Source organism: Scleropages formosus, chromosome 21, assembly GCF_900964775.1.
Source record: "Scleropages formosus chromosome 21, fSclFor1.1, whole genome shotgun sequence".
Lineage (NCBI taxonomy): Eukaryota > Metazoa > Chordata > Actinopteri > Osteoglossiformes > Osteoglossidae > Scleropages > Scleropages formosus.
Genome location: NC_041826.1, coordinates 2,932,434 through 2,951,875, shown reverse-complemented (window position 1 = coordinate 2,951,875; position 19,442 = coordinate 2,932,434). Strand labels below are relative to the sequence as shown.

The 19,442-nt window shown below is 39.7% G+C and overlaps 1 protein-coding gene across 2 annotated transcripts in view; it reads left to right on the top strand.

The window, feature by feature from the left end:
- arhgap15 (Rho GTPase activating protein 15) overlaps positions 1-12,029 on the top strand; it is a 136,043-nt gene extending 124,014 nt beyond the window's left edge. For both annotated transcript variants that reach the window (XM_018735561.2, XM_018735560.2), the window contains one exon: positions 11,000-12,029. In XM_018735561.2, coding sequence (XP_018591077.1) covers positions 11,000-11,183 — 184 coding nt within the window. In that variant the 3' untranslated portion in view covers positions 11,184-12,029. The remainder of the gene's footprint in view (positions 1-10,999) is intronic.
- The last annotated feature ends 7,413 nt before the right edge of the window (positions 12,030-19,442 follow it).

Genomic DNA, 19,442 nt, shown 5'->3' with positions numbered 1-19,442 from the left:
TACTTGTCTAATTATGGCAATTAGCTGACTAATGAACAAAACATAAAAGCAGACTACGTCCATTTTAAGTTGCTCGGCACAAACACCGGTAATTATTATGCTTCGTTGACATTAAGCAGTTGACATTAAGCATGTGGAGCAGTAATTTTTGGGATATGATGTACAATGCATGAACAGATTGGCGGTATCATCATTAATAAAGGAAATATATAGTTCCTTACAAAAGTATTCAGACTCTTGGCCAAGTCTCCCATTTTACTGAAGGGTACACTAGAACTTCACATGTTTTGATCTTTTATTTCAAAACCCTGAAACAATTATTTTAAGGTGACCTTGTTTTTATGTTAAATATTTTAGGGAAAATAAAAACTGAAATATGCTGTTTGTATTAGTATTCAAAACCCCAAAACGTATACTTTTAGTAAGGCCATGTTTTGCCGTAATGACCTCTTTAAATCTTTTGAGCTAAGTATGGGCCCCTCACTGTTTGGGAGTGCTTCTTGCCCATTTTTCAAGGCAGATTTACCTCAAGTTTGTTGACTCTTATGGAAGACAATTTTCAAAAAGTGCTACAAATTCCCAGTTGCAGCGACATTAGCACTCTGGCTGGGTCACTGAAGGACATTCACAATTTTTTTCTCGAGCCATTCTGACATTATTTTGACCGTGTACTTTGAATCACTGTCCTGCTGAAAGATTAACTTTCTTCTAAGTTGCATTTTCTTAGATTTTTACAGGTTCTCTAGCAATTTCTTCACATATTTTTCAACAAGATCCCCAGTCTCTGCTGATTAAAACCAGCCCCACAGCATGATGCTGGCACCACCATACCTCACTGTGGGGATGGTACGTCTAGGGGCATGGACAGCATTTACTTTGTGCCACACATCACACAGACTTTGTGGTAAAAAGCTGAAGATCACTCAAGTTTTTTGGCACACTCGTGATGTGCTTTAAAATGGTTCTATCTGAGAAATGGCTGCATTTCTGCCACTCTCCCAGACACAGACCTAACACTGTTCATGTGTAAATGGACCATTTCCATTTCACTAAAATGAAAGAATTAATCAAGGGTCTGAATACTTCAAAAATACTGTTTATAATATAAATAGCTGTTATATGTCAAAATTATATTGTATACTGTATATAGTAATAATTTTATTTTTAAAAATGTTATGGTGATACTTTTACAGTGAAAAATATCAATATAAATAGTTTAAGGTTTTACTGATTTTCACAGCACAAAATGTAAAATAGTACATATATGTAATGTTGTTTTGATCAATGTAAACTCACAACCATTAATTAAAGGAGCCAGAATGTTTAAAAGACAAAATACAATGTTTATATGTTTATTCTGGCCCGTTTGCAAGCACACACATAGAAACATACACACATAAACTTAAAATGACTGTCTGAATGAGTTTAAGGTTACCACAAACAAAATTTTATCCAATACTGTGGTGTTCTGCAGAAGTGTGATACATCTGGACTCCAGTTAACCCATCATAACTAAAGTCTGTCTCTTGAGTCATTCCTGGACACTCTTGCTGAAATAACTTTTGATGGAGAAAACCATAGTATGTATAAGTGAGTAAATAAGTAAATAAAGATTATGGACCAGCAAAGTCCACAATTAGACATAATGATTTTAATGCCAAAAGTGTTTGTATGTCCATGCATACTTAATGCGATAAAAATATTTTCAAGCCTGGTTACTTTTAAACGAGGCATAGTAACAAGAGTTTTCTTCAACTTTTTTCCATTGTTCCCTGCAAGGAAAATGAAAGACCTGTTAAGAAAAAGAGTTTCGCTTGAGGACCTATTTTTACTCTGGCTGAGCTCGATGAACAGTGTAGTACAAGTCTGTGAAGTTTGCCTCCAAAGTCCCTTTGTTGTGGGTTTACTTTTGTGGAGCTGGTATTCTTTTCATTTTTCCCCCTAAATCTGAGTTGCCTGGATTCAATAAGCAGTTGTATATCCATATTGTGATGATGTGGCCAAGGAAACCAGATTTCTTAAGTGTACCTTCGCGTACCCATTTACTATTTATTCCTCTCTCGTGGGTGTTTTGGGAGTGGTGTTCATTTTTCTCTTTTTTCTCAATTCACCACAATGGTTTGAAGTCCATGTGTTATGTTTTTTGTGAATCCAGAGTCCCTTTCCACTCTGTGGAAAAATAAAACAGCAAGCTTAAAAGTGATGCAAGGTATGACTGAGTCAACATGGAGGGCAAAAGTAGAAATGTCGTTGACTCGTCCCCGAACCGAAGTTCCCTCCATTGCTTCCTGTTCTTTCTCTCTAGCTCTGCATTGGCTCACTGCGCCCATAAACTCTGAGTCTGAGGATCACCACATCCAGAGTCTACTTTTAGTCTGTGCCAGAATATTTTGGCAAGAGACCCACAAGGTATATAGGGGTAACAGCAGGAGCTGCAATTTAAAAAAGGGGAAAACTGATTGCACATGAAAATATATAAACCATACAATAGGATCTAAGTCTGCACCTGTCCCTTCTTTTCTACTGCCAGAACATCACAAATTTTCCAATTCAAGTGCCAGAAGAAGAAGACTTCTGTAGTGGAAGTGTTTGCAACTGCAAATTATGACAGAGGACCTTGCTTTGGGATAGTCCTCAATTTGCATATAGTATTTACTTGAAAATAGACACTAAGCTTGTAGATAACACACACACACACACACACACACATTTTCAGAACCGCTTGTCCCATACGGGGTCACGGGGAACCGGAGCCTACCCGGTAACACAGGGCGTAAGGCCGGAGGGGGAGGGGACACACCCAGGACGGGACGCCAGTCCGTCGCAAGGTACCCCAAGCGGGACTCGAACCCCAGACCCACCGAAGAGGAGGACTGCGGTCCAACCCACTGCGCCACCGCACCCCCTATTGTAGATAACATTTTGCTGAAAATCAAAAAAGATCAGCAATGGAACAAATCAATGCACATCACGATAGTTTACTTGTTATATGACCTAATTGCTCAGTGAAGTATATATAAATTGTTGACAAGTTATTTGGGCATTTAGGTGTACGTATTGCGTTAAGTATGAATGTTTCTTTGTACAGTACTTAATTGTAATTAATTGAAGCACACAGGAAGAAAATGCTCATACCAACACAGCCTGTATGATTAAAGCTCATGGAAATCACAAGACTCATGTAAGTGGCCCCAGGAACATTTTGCTCCCATCTATGTGGAGACTGTAGAGCTCAGAGCCCTTGTCGTAGCCTCGGGGCCCTGGGAATGGTGACAGAGATGCACCATGAACGTCAGCGCGGTCCGCTTGCCCGCCTCAATTTATTACCCGGCCCTGAGATCAGGGAGCTGCAATCCTGACCCTAATAAAGGCGGCCTGGGGGAGGAATGGCATTGAGCACCGGGCTCCTATATCCTGTTGTTCTCTGGTCAAAATTAGATGCTAATTAATTACCATTGGCATCTTTAGCAATGCCTGTCAGCTCCTATTTGGGATATCAATCTGTTATCAGATCAAACTGAGCACTGCAAGGCTACCACTGGGTATTCTGGCCTTTCGCTAGTAAGCTGTGCAGCACCCTAAGCACTCTCATATACGTGCTCCAGTAAGGCCTGTCTACACTTTTTCATTTCCTATACAAGGGCAATCAGATTAGTAAACTGCGTGAGGTTAAACGGATCACATGTGATAGCACGATGTTATACTGTGGCCAATATATTGCTTCCTTTCATTCTATTTTTTCCAGTTTTCATTAATGATTGTCTGTCCATATTGTCTACCTTGAGTGGATTTATACAATTACATTACTGACACCGGATGTGATAAATCGAGCATGCAGCGATTACTCAAATTACAAAAGGTTGTAAACAAAGCCAATTCCGTAACATAATTAAATGAGTATGTGCAAATGAATACAATGCAGCAACCTCGCATTCCCTGTTGTTTTTAATGGAGGCTGTTCAGAGTCTCTGCAGCATTTCATCAGAAGGGTAATGGAAAGTGTTCAGTGTCATTTAGAAATAATAAGCCCAAGGTCAGGAGATTTGAGAATTATACTGCGTTTTCCCCACAGTTCTGTCAGATTTATAAAGTTGCGTCTTAGCTGACATTAATCAGCATTTTAATTGCCACCACTCTCAAATTGCACAGGGAATAAGGCCGTAAGTCCTATTTCCTTTTGTCTACATCTTTCCTGTTAAATTAGGTCTGAGCAAGATTCTTCAGCACTTTCAGTTTTTGTTTAATTCTTCATTATTATTATTATTATTATTATTATTATTATTATTATTATTATTATCACTACTACTACTACATGAATATTAATTTAATAACTATGCATGCATTGCATGGGATAGTCCTAACAGGTGTGGTAATGTCAGTAATGCCAATAATCAAGCAGTATGGTGGCACAGTGAGTAGTGCTGCTGTCTCACAGTGCCTGCATGGTGTGAAAGGACATGGGTTCAATCCCTGCTCAGTTTGTGTGGAGTTTGCATGTTCTCCCCACAGTCCAAAGACATGCTGTTCAGGTTCCCCCATAGTGTGTGAGTGACACAGAGAGAGTGTGTTCCACTCATGTATGGATGAGTAACCCCTTGTAAGTTGTGTATCTAGCAATGTAAGTCACCTTGGTGACTAAGGGGTGTGGGCTGATAACACTACATAGTATTCATTGGAAGTCGCTTTAGAAAAAAGCATTTGATAAATAAATGTAAATAATACTACTAATCAGAGTTTTTACAATATAAAGTTGTTGCAAAAAAGTTATTTAATTGTTAAGACTATTTACTGTACATCCAAATCATTAGTAACAACAGTTGAAAACTGTTGCTTTTATTAGCTAAAAATGCTGATAGAGACACAAGTGTCTGTGACTGATGTAATGCAAAATTAATCAGAAGCTTTATGCCATAAGTAGGAATTAATTGTGTTTGGAGGGTCAGCTTTTTAAATGGCAGTTTCTGTTGGCTTTCAACACTTATCAGGTCTAAACAACAAACAATATTATCATACAAATATGCTCATGCTCATTTGTTTTTCTACATATTCATATATAATTCCATTTAAGAGAGTCACTTACATGTACAGTTTGTTGACTATAATTGAATTCAGTTTAAGCATCAGGGTCACACATTGATTTTAATGGATACTTAGGTAAAGGTTTTCTTCATTGTCTTTACATCTGCCATAACTGGATAGGCTGATGAAAAAGTATACATTCACTTCAAGGATGTAGCGTGAACGTACTCCAATTGCTCTTTGTCAGCTCTGATGAATGGATGCTCATTAATAAATTTCCTGCAATCAAGGTTTCACCTGCAACTCATGTGCAAGCCTGGAATCAATTACCTTTTGTTGTCCTAACTCGCAATCCTGGAGGCGGCGGGTTGCTGAGCTGCTCTAGTACCTTACCGGTGTGTTTACCTTGCTTTTATCTTCCACGTCTTTAAGGGGCTTTTGACTGTAGCATGATATATCACATTTCCATGTTGTAAAAAAAAAGAAAAAAAATCCTTTGCTGATAGCATAATGCTACCTTGGTTTATAGAGTTTTTATCATAATTCTTGTTTAACAAAAGTACATGTCTTTTTCCAATGTAACGTATAGGTTTACCCATGTTTGTAGTTAGATATTTTACGGTTGCAGCACAGTGAGCACCGTTTTTAAAGGCATGACAAGAGGGTTGTTCCTTGGAATCACAGCATTTACATTACAAGTTTGAATCCATAACCACATAGTTATCATATATCTTATAAAATGGGTTTAAATTAGTTACTGTATAACACAAAATGTTTAAACGGTTAAAATGTTTTACTCTTTACATAGTAAATTTGTTATTTTGCATAGTTCCCTGATATAATGTGCCTTGTTCCCTCAACTCTTTTAACTGTCAGAAATATTTACAGCAATGAGTGTTTACACTTGACAACCAATGTTGTCAGCCCCGTTTTATGCAAAAGAGCCTTTTTCTTTTAAGGTGAAATTATAATAATTTCATGCACCAATATTCGAGTCCGTCATCTTAACTTTTCATCAGCTTTTAATGCAATTAATGTGCTTGAAATGGCATGTAGATATAGTGTCTCTGTAGTTTACATCAATGCAACATCAGTGCAAGCCGTGTAGGAGTAAAAAACATTATTAAAGATAATGGTTCAGGTTGGGGGAGATAATGGCCGTCTTTAAAATATTTCAAGCTAGAATGACACCATAGATGCAAATAATCAACCGGCCCGTTTGAAACCTGTACGGATACTACGTACATTTGGAAAGTACAAATGACAACAGTTTGGCCTTATTTATGTCAGTCTCGCTTGTATGTGATCTCAGTACAAGTCTCTCTTTGCATAATGACCTTCGAAACATATTTCTTTAAAGTGTGATGCTGACACTTTTCCTTCGTTAATTCATCAAATAAATAAACAAACAAATAAAGGTCGGTGTTCCATCTTGCAGTTTTCTTATTTGCTGAATAAATTTCAAACACCGGCTGCTTTTGTAACAATGCAGGGTGGAATATGTACCACGTGCGTCATTACCTTCTTGTGCTCCGCTCATACCTGTACTTTTTTTAAAAACCTATTTAAGTGCAATGGTTAAAAGCTATTTGAAATCTGAGGGTTCTCTGCCTCGGTTTCATTTGTAGTGGTATCTGTAGCAACAGTGAGGTGGCCATTAACAGTTTTCTATGAGCAAGTGACTGCTGGCTCCAAGGTATCTTTTCATTGCTGTACTGAGATACTAAAATTATTAAATTAAACTTCATATAAAAACCATAAACAGCACAATCCCCCTAAAGGAATTCTCCTGAAGCGATTCATAATACCTATGATAATATAAAGTGTAGTAATATTCAAAAGTTGGAGTATATAATGGCAACCCGGGCAATACCGGTCCTGTATTAAATACAAAATGCCTGGAAATTTTATTCGCTTAACATCCCTGAAGCCTTTCGCCAATGAGGGTTTGTAGAACATGGCACAAAGTCTTGTACTCAGGCTCTGGAAAAGCACTGTGCACATCTGTCTAGCAGTGCTCGCTGGAGTAGGTTTAATAAAGACCTGATTCTGCCTTGGGGCGTCTAATGGGGTCGTTTGTCGTGGCCCGAGACGGTCCCGGCTCAGGCGCGGGTCGCCTCCCGAGGCAGCCAGTCGCCCAGTATCGGCTGTCGCTGTCTCCCAGCCAAGCCTCAGCTCCGGCTGCAGCATTTCAAAGCCTTCCCTGGGCCCCGCCAAGTCCCTGACTCCACCAGCCCTATTTATACAACATATAATAAAAGAATACGTTTAGAGTTTCTGAAAACCAAAGCGCCAGGCCATCCAAAAAATCTGCAAAAACAGCATCACTCAGCGGGATCGCTGTTGTTTTTTCCTTCAGAATTGCACTTTTACAATATAAGGACAAAAAAAAAAAAAAAAACGTGTGGGTTCCTTAGTCGCTATGCCTTCTCAACCCCGTGCAGCCCAATTCCTGTATCCCACACAGCAGTTAATAAGGGACCTGTGTCACACAACAGTTGTGATCGGGATTTCTGTAGCGGTTGAGCACACCATTGCTTCTACTGGTCCACAAGAGAGCCATGTGTCAGCTGACCACCAGTAGCCATCGGCTCTGTGTCTCACAAAAACACAAACATACACACATGTTCTCCACACATACACTATGATGTGGGGACGAGAGCACAAGAGAAAAGGAAGGTGACTTGCCTAAACTCAGAGAGCGGAGGGTGTTGAACAGTAAGAAGCTTGTGGGTCAAAACCATCATGATACCTGTACTCAATAGCAGTATACTTTGAAAAGGCAGAAGAGTACGAACATCGGACACGAAGCCAACAGCTACCAGAACAAACGCTTTAGCAGCAGGGGAGACCCAGGTTTAAATCCCACCCACTGCGTAATACTCTTGGGCAAGGTAACAATTACCATATAAATGCTTAAATCACTGTAAGTAAGTCAGCAAAACATTGTAAGTCACTTTGGATAAAAATTTCAGCGAAATGAATAAGCGTAAATCTAGAAGTAGTCAGTGGGAAGGCCAAATATAAGCAAGCAGTACATATCGGCATTTAATGTTCAGCTTGGAAAATGATGCCTTTGAACACTTTATTTTTTTTTGTCTTCCTCCAACACTGCTATTTTTTTAAACAATGTTCACAAGGACAAACTGGGCCCACCAAATCTCACCACATGTAAGGTACATTTCTGAACATCTCGGCTTTGTTTGCCTTGGACGACGTCACGTTACTCTGTAACTGTAAAGTCAACCGAAGCACGTAACTCACAGGACAGTTTGTTCTTGGCTCGCCCCACAATTTTTTGATCTCGCTAATAATTATTTCCAAGATTCTTCCTCCAGACTTGAGTGCCAATTTCTAGACAGTTATTATTCAAATTACATTTGAATGAGGGCTAAGTGGGTAGTTTGTACTAGTACAATGGAATACTTAAGCGTTGTGTTAATCCACGCTGGTGCATCTTGAGAATAAGTTCCCATGTCAGCAGTCTGGCTGTTTGCTAATAAGAAAGTTGTGAAGTGGCGTAATTAACTGTTTGGGGAAATAAAACAACTGGGCTGGCAGCTTTGTTTATTGACGTGACTTGCGATTGTGGCATTCACATAAAACTTTTCACGAGGTTCTGATTGTGAGTTCTGCCCACTTTGTTAGGGTAGTAATTTTCGAAGGTTATGTTTGATCCCTGCTTCTCAGGATTATGTGAGTTTAATGGGCGTTAAAACATTTACCTGTAGTCTGTTAACTATGGATTCTGCACTTTGTTTTTTCAAAATCCGGCGAAAGGGGCACATCCGTTGCTGGGGCTGTGCTTCATTACCTTTTACTTGAGTCTGAATGCGTTGCGAGCAGGGATCCGCATGAGCGGCTGACTTCGCCTGGCCAAGGACCCAGATCACACCCCAGGCTTTAGCAGGGAACCCGTCACTTTGTGTTGTGGCCTGAAAATGCTCCAGGGAAAATGTCTGTCCAGGGACCAGGGCCTCATCCACACGACACCTCAGTCCAAGAACGGAGGAAGAGTGAGGTAGAGTTGTCTGCATGTGTGTGTGAGAGAGAGAGAGAGAAAGAGATGCAGTACCCCCTTCTAGCAGAGTAAAATTGTGCTGTGTGGTTTGGGGTTGAGTTGTCCAGCTGCCCAGAGAGAAGGCCTCGTCTTGGCAGATAGCTGGTCCTACAGTTTACTAGGATTAGAAAGGCTTTTCTGGGACACTGCCGGCTCTCAAATATCCCGTCCTGCCGACTGCTCTGCCTCTTCCTATTGTCAGGCTTGTACTTCATACACCATTCTTTCCTACACTTTATTTGTTATATTACATTACTCATCTCCACCAACATGTCATTTTAGTTCAAGCAGATGAAAGAGAAAACTACTTCTGTGCAAAGCACAAACACTTAATTGGATTTTTATAAATAATACCTTACAAGGCTACTATAATAATATTTTACCCTTGTGGCCGAATTGGAGAAGATTTATCTGCGTACATCTGCTCTAAGATGTTATGAAAGATTCCAAGTGGCGTATTTATTATTGTCGCTGAATTCATAATTCCCACATGGAACTTTTTTATTCATAATACCATGATATTTTGTTTTTCAAACAGAAATTTTAAAAGAAGAAAACTGGGAAAAAAAGCATCTGGAATCTTTTAGCCATATTTGCAACAAAGAGCAAGTGGTCTATCCATAAAACTTTTGCTGGAATGTGACGGTTAATATATGAAGTTTATTTGTACTCTCAGTAGAGAAGTGTTAGCCTGTTCATGCATGCAACTAACTTAAAAAACAATGTGTTTTAGATTCACTCGCGGGATTATCAGAATGCAAAAAACACTTCCACCTACTCTTTTTTCAGACAGGAACACATGAGGAAACATTAAGTGGCGGCATGGTGGTACAACGAGTAGGACTGCTGTCTCACAGTGCCCAGGTGGTGTGAGAGGACATGGGTTGGATCCTTGCTCATTCTGTGTGGACATTGCATGTTCACCCTGTGTCTGCTTGGGTTTCCTCCCACAGTCCAAAGACATGCTGTTCAGGTTCACCCACAGTGTGTGTGTGTGTGTGTGTTCCACTGGTGTATGGATGTTTGATCCATTGTAAGTAGTGTATCTAGCAGTGTAAGTCACTACGGTGAATAAGGTGTCTTGGCTGATAGCGGTACCTAGAGTTCATTGGAAATTGCTTTGGAGAAAGTGTCTGCTACATAAATAAATGTAATATCTTTTTAACATCTTGAGATAGACTAAAAGTTGCAAAGCCCTGAGCCTGATACACTAAGGTACCATAACTTCTTATGACCTCTGAAGTGTTAAATACTCAAACAAGGGTGATGGAATTATTTTCTTGTATGTTTTTATTTATATAATAATAATAATAATAATAATAATAATAATAATAATAATAATAATAAATTGGGGAATGATATCTGCAAGTTACAGAGGGAAGGAAGAAGTATCCACTAGAGGAAGTCTGTTGTTATTTAATACCTACATTTACATTTATTCATTTAGCAAATACTTTTCTCCAAAGCGATGTACATCTCAGCGAAAATACAAATTTGTGCGTTACATTAGGAGAAAGAGAGACATAGTTGCAGACATGTGATTCTTAAGTAAACCTAGTTTGTTTCTTTCCACTTGATGCACCGATGTTCATCGCACGAGTAGGTGCATAAAACTCATGATAGACGAATCCTGATCACCTTCCTACAGATTTCTATTTTTTTTTTAGGGTGGACAAACATTTACATACAATACGGGAGTAGCGGCTGTGTAAAGGCTAATACCTTTTACTAAAACCATTTTATTACTTATTAACAATGTAGGCTGTGGCATTTATTTTATTCTTCATAAAAGTATATAATAAATACATGTAAATGAGCAACATGTCAGTTTCTCACATAATACAAATTTCTTCATTAATCTTTCCAAACTTACCTAGTCTTTCTTTTGTTACATTTACCTGTGATTTCTTCTATTTACAGGATCCTCACCAAGTCATCAAAGAACCTCATGTCCACCCAAGGCATTGGCATCGTGTTTGGCCCAACACTTCTGTGGCCCGAACTGGACTCTGGAAACATGGCAGTCAACATGGTGTACCAGAACCAAATAGTGGAGTTCATTCTTACTGAGTGTTCGGAGATTTTTGGGCCTGAGGGTAAATAAAAATAGAGGAGGGCGGCAAGTAAAGCAGAGAATGGTATACCACTTTTTAACAAAGTCCATGCAAATGGTTATATTTTCAGATGTTTTTGACAAAATTGTGTTGCGGTACAGCAGTGGACAGCCCTTGTCCCTAGCCATTGACAGGTTATTGGTTATCAATTCATTGGCAACAAGTGAACACCATTAAACCTAATAAGGTTGACACTGGAATGAACACTGTTTCAGTAACTGTACCTACATGTCTGTACATTGCAGAGATGACGGGAAAGCAAAAGAGATTTTTAGTTGTGTTTTTATTTTCATGGCGTTTGTATGAATGAAACTGTATGAGATGCACATTGTTAAGACAACCTCTGATAAGGTCCTGTTTTTACTATGAGCAATAGACTGGCTGTGAGAAAAGAAGCCAGAAATGTGTAATAGATATGGATGTGAATGTAAATATAACATAAAGGAATATTTGACGCTTTGGATCTCCATTCAGAGGAAAGAATTGCATGGTTTCTTTAAAGGTCATAATGATACAAGATAAATGTGTGTTCTTAAAGTATTTTTCTTTTTCAAACTTATTTTGTGGAAGTCTTAGATTGAATTTGTAAAATAGCTTGAAATAGTTTTTCTTTTTTAAATTCAACAAAATGTTTAATACTGAATTTGTTTTTGAACATCCGGTCTCTTTATGACCGTTGTCCATACCTTTTCTAACTTGCAAAATGAATGATGTTCAAATATATTTAATTGCATGCAGCTCCCTCTGTGGAAACAGTAATAGATGGACACTCTAGTGAAGTAAAGGTTCACTTTGGATAAAATTCTCTGTATCACCAATGTACACAATATGTAATATGCAACATAAAAAAAAATAATAAAAGTTATTTTCAAACAAGCTGAAGTGCATTGGAACCTTGATATGTTCAAACACCACCATGCTACATTTGGATATAGAGTCTCCATGGGAAGAAAATGTTCCTTGTTTTCATATAGTATTGGTGGCTGCATCTGGATGACATTCTCAATTGTAATAAAGTATAGTAAAGAGAAGAGTTTGGCTTGGAAAGAAGTTAAGGACCACGGTTTTTCATTTTTTCCTTCTTTTTTTTCTTGTAAAGGAGCCCCCAGTCCCAAATGTTTTCATTCCTTTTGTCCATGCTCCTACTAATAGGCTTTCCTTTGTCCTCTTCTGAGTAGCACACAACATTCAAGTTGCCCCTTATCCAGCACAGCTCCCTCAAATCAAAATAGCCACAAACTGAACTTGAATAACCATACGACAGAATGTACTCTTTGTCTGCAAGGGGAAGTTAAAGTGACCACTTGAAAAGTCAGCCACGCTGCCTTGTACCTCAGTGAAACCCAAGGCAGTTCAGAAGCCCTGATCCCAAGGGCTCCCAGGCCATATGAGGTTTGGGTTCAGCCACAGTGCACACCCACTGTCCACAAAACCCACAAGGACCCCATCACCCCCTGGGGAGAAGATGCCAGGGTGGGTGAAACTTTCAAAAACAACCATGGTGTACTGCACCATTTCTGCACAACCAAAAGGAAGAAGCCATGGGGAAATATAGATTACACCAGTCCACTTATTCTTCCCCACGACTTTGTGCAACAAATTTTACCCTTTCCATTGCTTCATTTCCTTTGCACCTACTCCATGATGAACAAGTCCAGCTTTCCATTTACGCTACACCAGAAGCATGTATTTTCGCAAATGACAATGTCTCAAACACTGCAGTAACCTTTGGCAGAATGAACAACACTGCGTGTGCTTCAGCTGATCCAAATCCATGCTATGAATTTTAATTTGAATGGTTTTGTTAATCAACAGGATTTAGTGAGCAGAAGTCTGACCAGGTTGATGCCTTTAAGGAAAACCGGGAGGGGAGAAAGAAAAAGGGGAGGCTTTTCTTCCAGTTCCATTGCCTGCTTGCCAGAAATGTTAAACTGAAATACAGTATAATAATCGCTCTAGAGCTGTGAAGTCTCGCTTATAAATATTCAAACTTTCAGAGAGTCCTCCATCAAATTTGTGAGATTGGCAGGAACTGCACCATGCGTGGATTACTCCTGCCGTAAACATTTCAACCTGGCAACAAGCGCTCAGCTCTGTTTACAGATAAAGATTTGGTTCCATTACTCCTTCCCACCATCTCCCCAGAAGAGTCCACGATATTGGGGTTCATTCAAGAATTTTCAACTTGGTCCAGGGAGCAGTGCTCATCCCCAACATGCCGAAGTCATTTGTAGTAGTAGTAGTGCACTCAAACATAATGGAAGCAAAATTGCGGACAGGACAATACAGGCTCTGAGTCATACAGGGAACTGAGCCGCTCACCCCTCAAACTGAGCCCTCTGGAGCAGTGCTAGAAGAGGCAATCAAAGTCGTTGTAAATCATCTGAACCCCACTCCTCGCATCTCCTGGAATTTCCACCTCGCCAGCTTTCTCTGCGGCCTCACTGAGCACCACAGAGGAGGAGCTTCCAGCCCGGGCTTTACCCACCGTGATGCTGGACCGAGGGTGGCGTAAACCCCATTTTTCCTCTCCTTCACACATGATGGCTTTGCTCTGGGAAAGTGTTTCTTGCCAACATTTTGTCATTGTGGTCTTACTGAAACTTCCAAGCAGTGTTCTGGCACCACTGCTCAACACAGTTTCAGCTAGAAGGGAGGGGTTGACAGGAGACCAGATCGAATGAGCCAACACCCTGCCTTCTTCACAGTGAAACCCAAATTATTCCATAAACATGCACAGAGCTTTAATGATACTGCTGTACAGAAACGATAGATGGCTGCTGTTTAAGTCGTTCATCTAAAGATTCCAGAATGTCTCCCCTGACTGACTGCATGATTGGTTTAGACATTTAGGTTAAAACTTGAGGTTCTGAGCACATATTGAATGTGTGGTTTTTGTGTTTCCTAAACAAACTGCAGCCTTTTATTAGCTGCCAGCGCAGTGCAAAATCTTCGAGGACATTCAGGAATCAATTAACCTAAGTATGAAAACCATTAATAAACCTGAGTCAGCGCAAAGTTGCGGAGAGTAATTTGTTTGGGTTCACATAAAAGGCAATGCATGGCATCACAGCGAAAAGCTCACGTAAGCATTTGCAAATAACATTGTACATAAAGCTTCATTTATTTGTATTTAACTCTGAGATTAAATTATTTATTTGCAACAATTTGGTTCTATTAAAAGGGTTCCAAAATGTCTCTATTAAATTATCTGGTAAAATTCAGCAATTAAAGCACTAGGATGGTATGTCACGCTAAAACAAATTTGATTATGCTGGGAAAAAAAAAATGTTTACACAGAGGTTGGTTCACAGTAGATAAATAGTTACAAATAAAGCGCTTCATAAGACACCAGATAGTAAAAATGTAATTAAGCCAGAAAGCTCTAAAAGAGTCTCCAGGGGTGTATTCTGTAACTCAAAATCAGCATCCTTAATGATTTAATTCAGGAGAATGCTTGCAAAAACATGGAATTATTCATTCAATCAAAAAACACAAAGGGCTCATATGAAAATGAAAACATTAACGGTATCACTGCCTTTTCTTCCCCGACTTGAAAGGTGGAGGCACTTAAGCGAAAGCAATTTGCTGGTTGATGAACAAATGTCACAAATAACAGGCCCCGGCGTAACGCTGTGTCCGTATCGGGCCCTCGGAGTTTGAAGCCCTCATCTCGTGCTCAAATGCTGGTGGGAAAAAGGCAAAGATTTCTCCTGACTATTTTTATAACAAACAAGCTCCCTGTCCAAGAAATGATTAACGGAGCTGCTGCTAAAAAAGAACGGCACCATCTCACCGGATGAATGAAAGGGGGAAAAGTAGGGTCTTTGTGGCCTAATAGTGATCACAAGACCTGTTTTGAATGTCTGTCATCTTTAATTTTGTAGGATTTCACTGCGGAGCTGGTCTTCCAAGGTCACATGCAATTAAAACAGCTGCGGCTCCGTCTTGAGTAATACGGAAATTAAACAGCTCTGCTTTTCACAATGTGAACTTCTGTGGTGAACTCCGCAAGCTTCGTAATTACTATCCACTCTCCTGTCACCTTTAGAATGCTGAGGTCACCGACCCTTTAACTTCGAAACATATCTGTTTTTATACATTTGCTTATTTAATTACACTGTTAGTCTCCATTCAGGGAAAAAGAAAAAAAAAAATTTTAAAAAATCTGCCATAGATAGATGAACCGTTTACACAAAATGTGACGGTCTATTTGCGGGCGCATGGAACAAGAGGGTTTATGTAGTGCGAATTTGCCAGGAGAATGGGTTTAAATAAAGCAGTCTTATTTTAGCAATACTGTGTCACATTAAAGTTTATAATGTGCAAATTAGCTAAAATATCCTCATATAAAACTGGCTCGAGCACATACGTAAATTAAACCCACCTGTGACATCCAACACCACAGCTTCAGGCATATTTAGAAAACAAATTGATGTTTTTCAGTATGTATTTTCTTAAGCTTTTTTTTTCCCCTGGACCTTTATTTTATACACACACATACACACACACACACACACACACACACGTACAAATGAATATATGTGTATATATACATAGATATATATATTTATTTATTTGTGTTATCGCACATAAAAAAATCTGGCTATAAAAACTAATGTAAGAAATTACTGCAGCAGTAACACAGCACAGAGAGCTCTCAGAACGGCCTGGTGCTTTTGTGGTCATTTTTCGCTTGTTCTTTAGGGCCAGGTGACCAAAGCAGGGTGAGAGTGTGTTGCGGAGCTCCGATCAGAGGCTGAGTGTGAAGGCCCCGCTCTGGTGCCGGGGCACAGACACAGAGCATCCGCGCGGCTCAGGTCCTTCCCAAGCGCCGCAATCAGGCCGAGGGGATGAAAAGGCTGATTTTCAGGGAATTAGCATGATAAGCGGGAACACAAAATCAATCCCCGTCCTTGTGAGGCCGCCTCTGATTGCTTTGAACTGTCAAAAAATGGCAGAATCAAATCGAAAGTGCTCGAGGTTACGGGAGTGATTTGTTCAAGAAGGGATCGCTAGAGCAATTGACACAGCTCTTGAGACAATAATTGGGTTATCAAAGAGAAAACAGCTCAAGTACCACAGGGGTGAGAGTTTATTAGCATTACATTTCCATACGGCCAGGCACACCTTCTTTTGAAAGTCTTTTTTATATACTCCAGGATTAAGGAGACTTTGGATGGCATCATTATCATTTGATATTTTGGTTCTTTGGCAACAACACTTGATTATTAATCTGGTGAGAAAGAAGCCTGGAAACTTTTTCACCTCTGAAAACTGTTTATTTACTGGTTGGCAAATTTAGCTGCGCAACAAAAAACAAAAGTTTCTGTTGATTTCCTGCCTCTTTCCAATAATTTCCTGGACTATTATTTAGTATTTATTCATCAGTTAACCAAAAAAAAAAAAAAAAAAAATCCCCAGTGGAATCCATCTAGTCACCAGGAGCAGAATTTAACTGCAACAAGGGAATTTTTTCCAGTCTTTTTTTGTTTTATTTCCGACTCTTTCACTTCCAAAATACCCATACAAATATAAATGTGTAATTTTTCATGAACATTTCATAACTCTGTAATGCTGCAACAATAATTGTAAGTTCTATAAAATTCTATTTTTTGCATACAAGTGTTCTGTGTTTTTAGTGTTGAATTAGATATATGGTGTTGTGATAAGCAAATCAATCACACCAGTCGGTGCTCTCGATCTTCTATTTGGGGGGGGGGGGGGTTACAGTTTAAAAAAAAAAAAAAAAAAAAATCTGTGAAATACCTCCAACACCAGTTGAAACATATTAGTATGAGTAACATACATAAAAAAAAAAATATGTTAATTGGCACAAAATTAAACTGCAGCATGGACAGGTGCAGTCTGGAAATACACGTGTTCTAATTTGGAGGGCTTTGATTTATGTCATATGGTTTCTGTTCCTGTGGGATTAGCTGTTCCACAGCCCACCTCAGCGTAGGTTTCACCCTCCCAAGGTCCGGAGAGGATCGGTGCCATAGCACGGCGTCTACCGCATCGACCCACACATTCAGATTAGCGGTTGGCATGACTCAGGAGACAGCAGGTTGGCCTCTTGCCGCACAGGTGGGGATACCAACTGGAGCTTGCGTGGCGATACTGTGAAATTAGCACAAGGCCACCTTTGATTTCGCTTGCACGCTCACAGGCATTCACTGCAGGAATTTGTTTACAGAGCAATGTGAAAAAGGTGTGTGCACTGAGGATGGACTTCAAAGACGAGCGACGCAAACAATTATCCCTGAATACGGCTGGGGAGACAGTAGTAATCTGTGTTCTGCTCTGAATCAAGCCCCTGATGAACAGAAGTGCCAGCAGGTGTTGAGAAAATCACCCATGATGATATGAATCACACAGACAATAACACCCTCAGATAGATGTGTTTGTGTAGGCATTGTGAGCGCAGGCCAGACAAACTGGGCAATGATAAGATGGCTCAGTGTTACAGTGGAACATTATAGGTTCAAATCCCAAGCAGGAGGCTGATGATGTACCCCTCAACAGAGCACTTGATCTGATTCAGTTAATGTTGCAGAAATGTTTTTTTAAGAGATATGATTCACTCTAAACAAGGATGTTGCATAAGAAAACAAAGCACAATAATAACCTTACATTTATTTAGGAGACACTTTTCTCCAAAGCACCTTCCAATGAACTCTATGTAGTGTTATCAACCCAAAAACCTTATTCACCAAGGTGACTTACATCACTAGGTACACTACTTACAACGGGTCACTCACCTATACGTCAGTGGAACACTCTCTCTCTGTCATTCACACACTAGGGGTGAACCTGAATGGCATGTCTTTGGATTGTGGGAAGAAACCAAAGCACCCAGAGGAAACCCACATAGAGAACATGCAAATTCTACACAGACTGAGCAGAGATCAAACCCACGTCCTCTCACACCAACCAGGTGCTGTGAGACAGCAGTACTACTCGCTGTGCCACCGTGCTGCCCCTCCACCCCATTATTTTCCTAATGAGTATCACCAATCACAACCCCTTCTGGTTCAGTATACTTAACAGCCCATCAGGTACAATGGGCAATTCCACCATTCTCCCCGCACTGTTGTGCAAATGAAATGTTTCTGGAAGCTCATTTCCCCACACACAACATGTCCATAAGTGGAGAGCCACGGGCATGTGTTAATAATCAGCGTCTCCAAAAATCAACCAGTGATGCACCTTGCTGTACATCTAAATTTAGCCACACGAAAGGGTTCAAGCTGACAATTATGGCTGTGCTACCTGCCCCTTAAAGAGTTAACCTGGCCGGCCAGGACTCATTATGTCCAGTAAATCTTGTTATCGGTGGTTCCACTCTATTTCGAGGATCCCCTGGTAGGCGTGTGTTATGCATTAATTATTAACTATTAGGAATTTAATAACTCTGTAATAACTAGGAGAAAACCAACTATTAGCAATGCATTAATCACGGAATACTAACTAATTAGTCAGCAAGATTAAAATTCAACAGATATAAACCATTTATGAATCTATAACATATGACCAAAGAGCCAAGTCAACACTACACTCATTTGATACCCATTAGCCTAATCTGTATCTATGACTACAATTAGACACTGGACCACACATTAATATGCGGAGCTGGTTCCTTTGTCCCCTACAAGTTAGAGTTGGTTGGTAAGCAATCCATCTCCAACATGTCATCCTGCACTGTTACTTGTCATGTAGGAAAAGTGAGTAGCAGTCATCCTCCGTGGTTAATGGGCTGAGTAATAATACTGTTACATTTTAATATACAGGACATTTTCAGACTGCAACGGTTAGCATCATAATCATGAACACTGTTTCGGGAGGAAGAAAGTTTGAGATGGAAACGCTGAGAAACTGAATCCTAAAAGCATCCCACTTTGAGACAGTGAGATATTAAGATATTAAACAGTGTGTCGGACACTGATGCTGGACGGCCTGTAAGTGTGTTTCTGTTCCTGCACCAGAAGAAGAAAGAGCAATGAAAGTCTACTGACAAGTTAGCATATCTGGATTTAATGGATCTTTTCTTTTTTTTTTTAAATAAATAAAATGCTTTCCAAAACATTCATCCTTTCCAAATGGTAAGCAACAATATGAACGATTTAGAAAATGCCCTGAAACATATTTCAATATCTCTCTTTTACATAACACTTCCTCCTAGCTACCCGATATATTGCCGGGCAAGTTGAAATCTGAAAATACAGATTCCGCGCAAAATAAAAAAA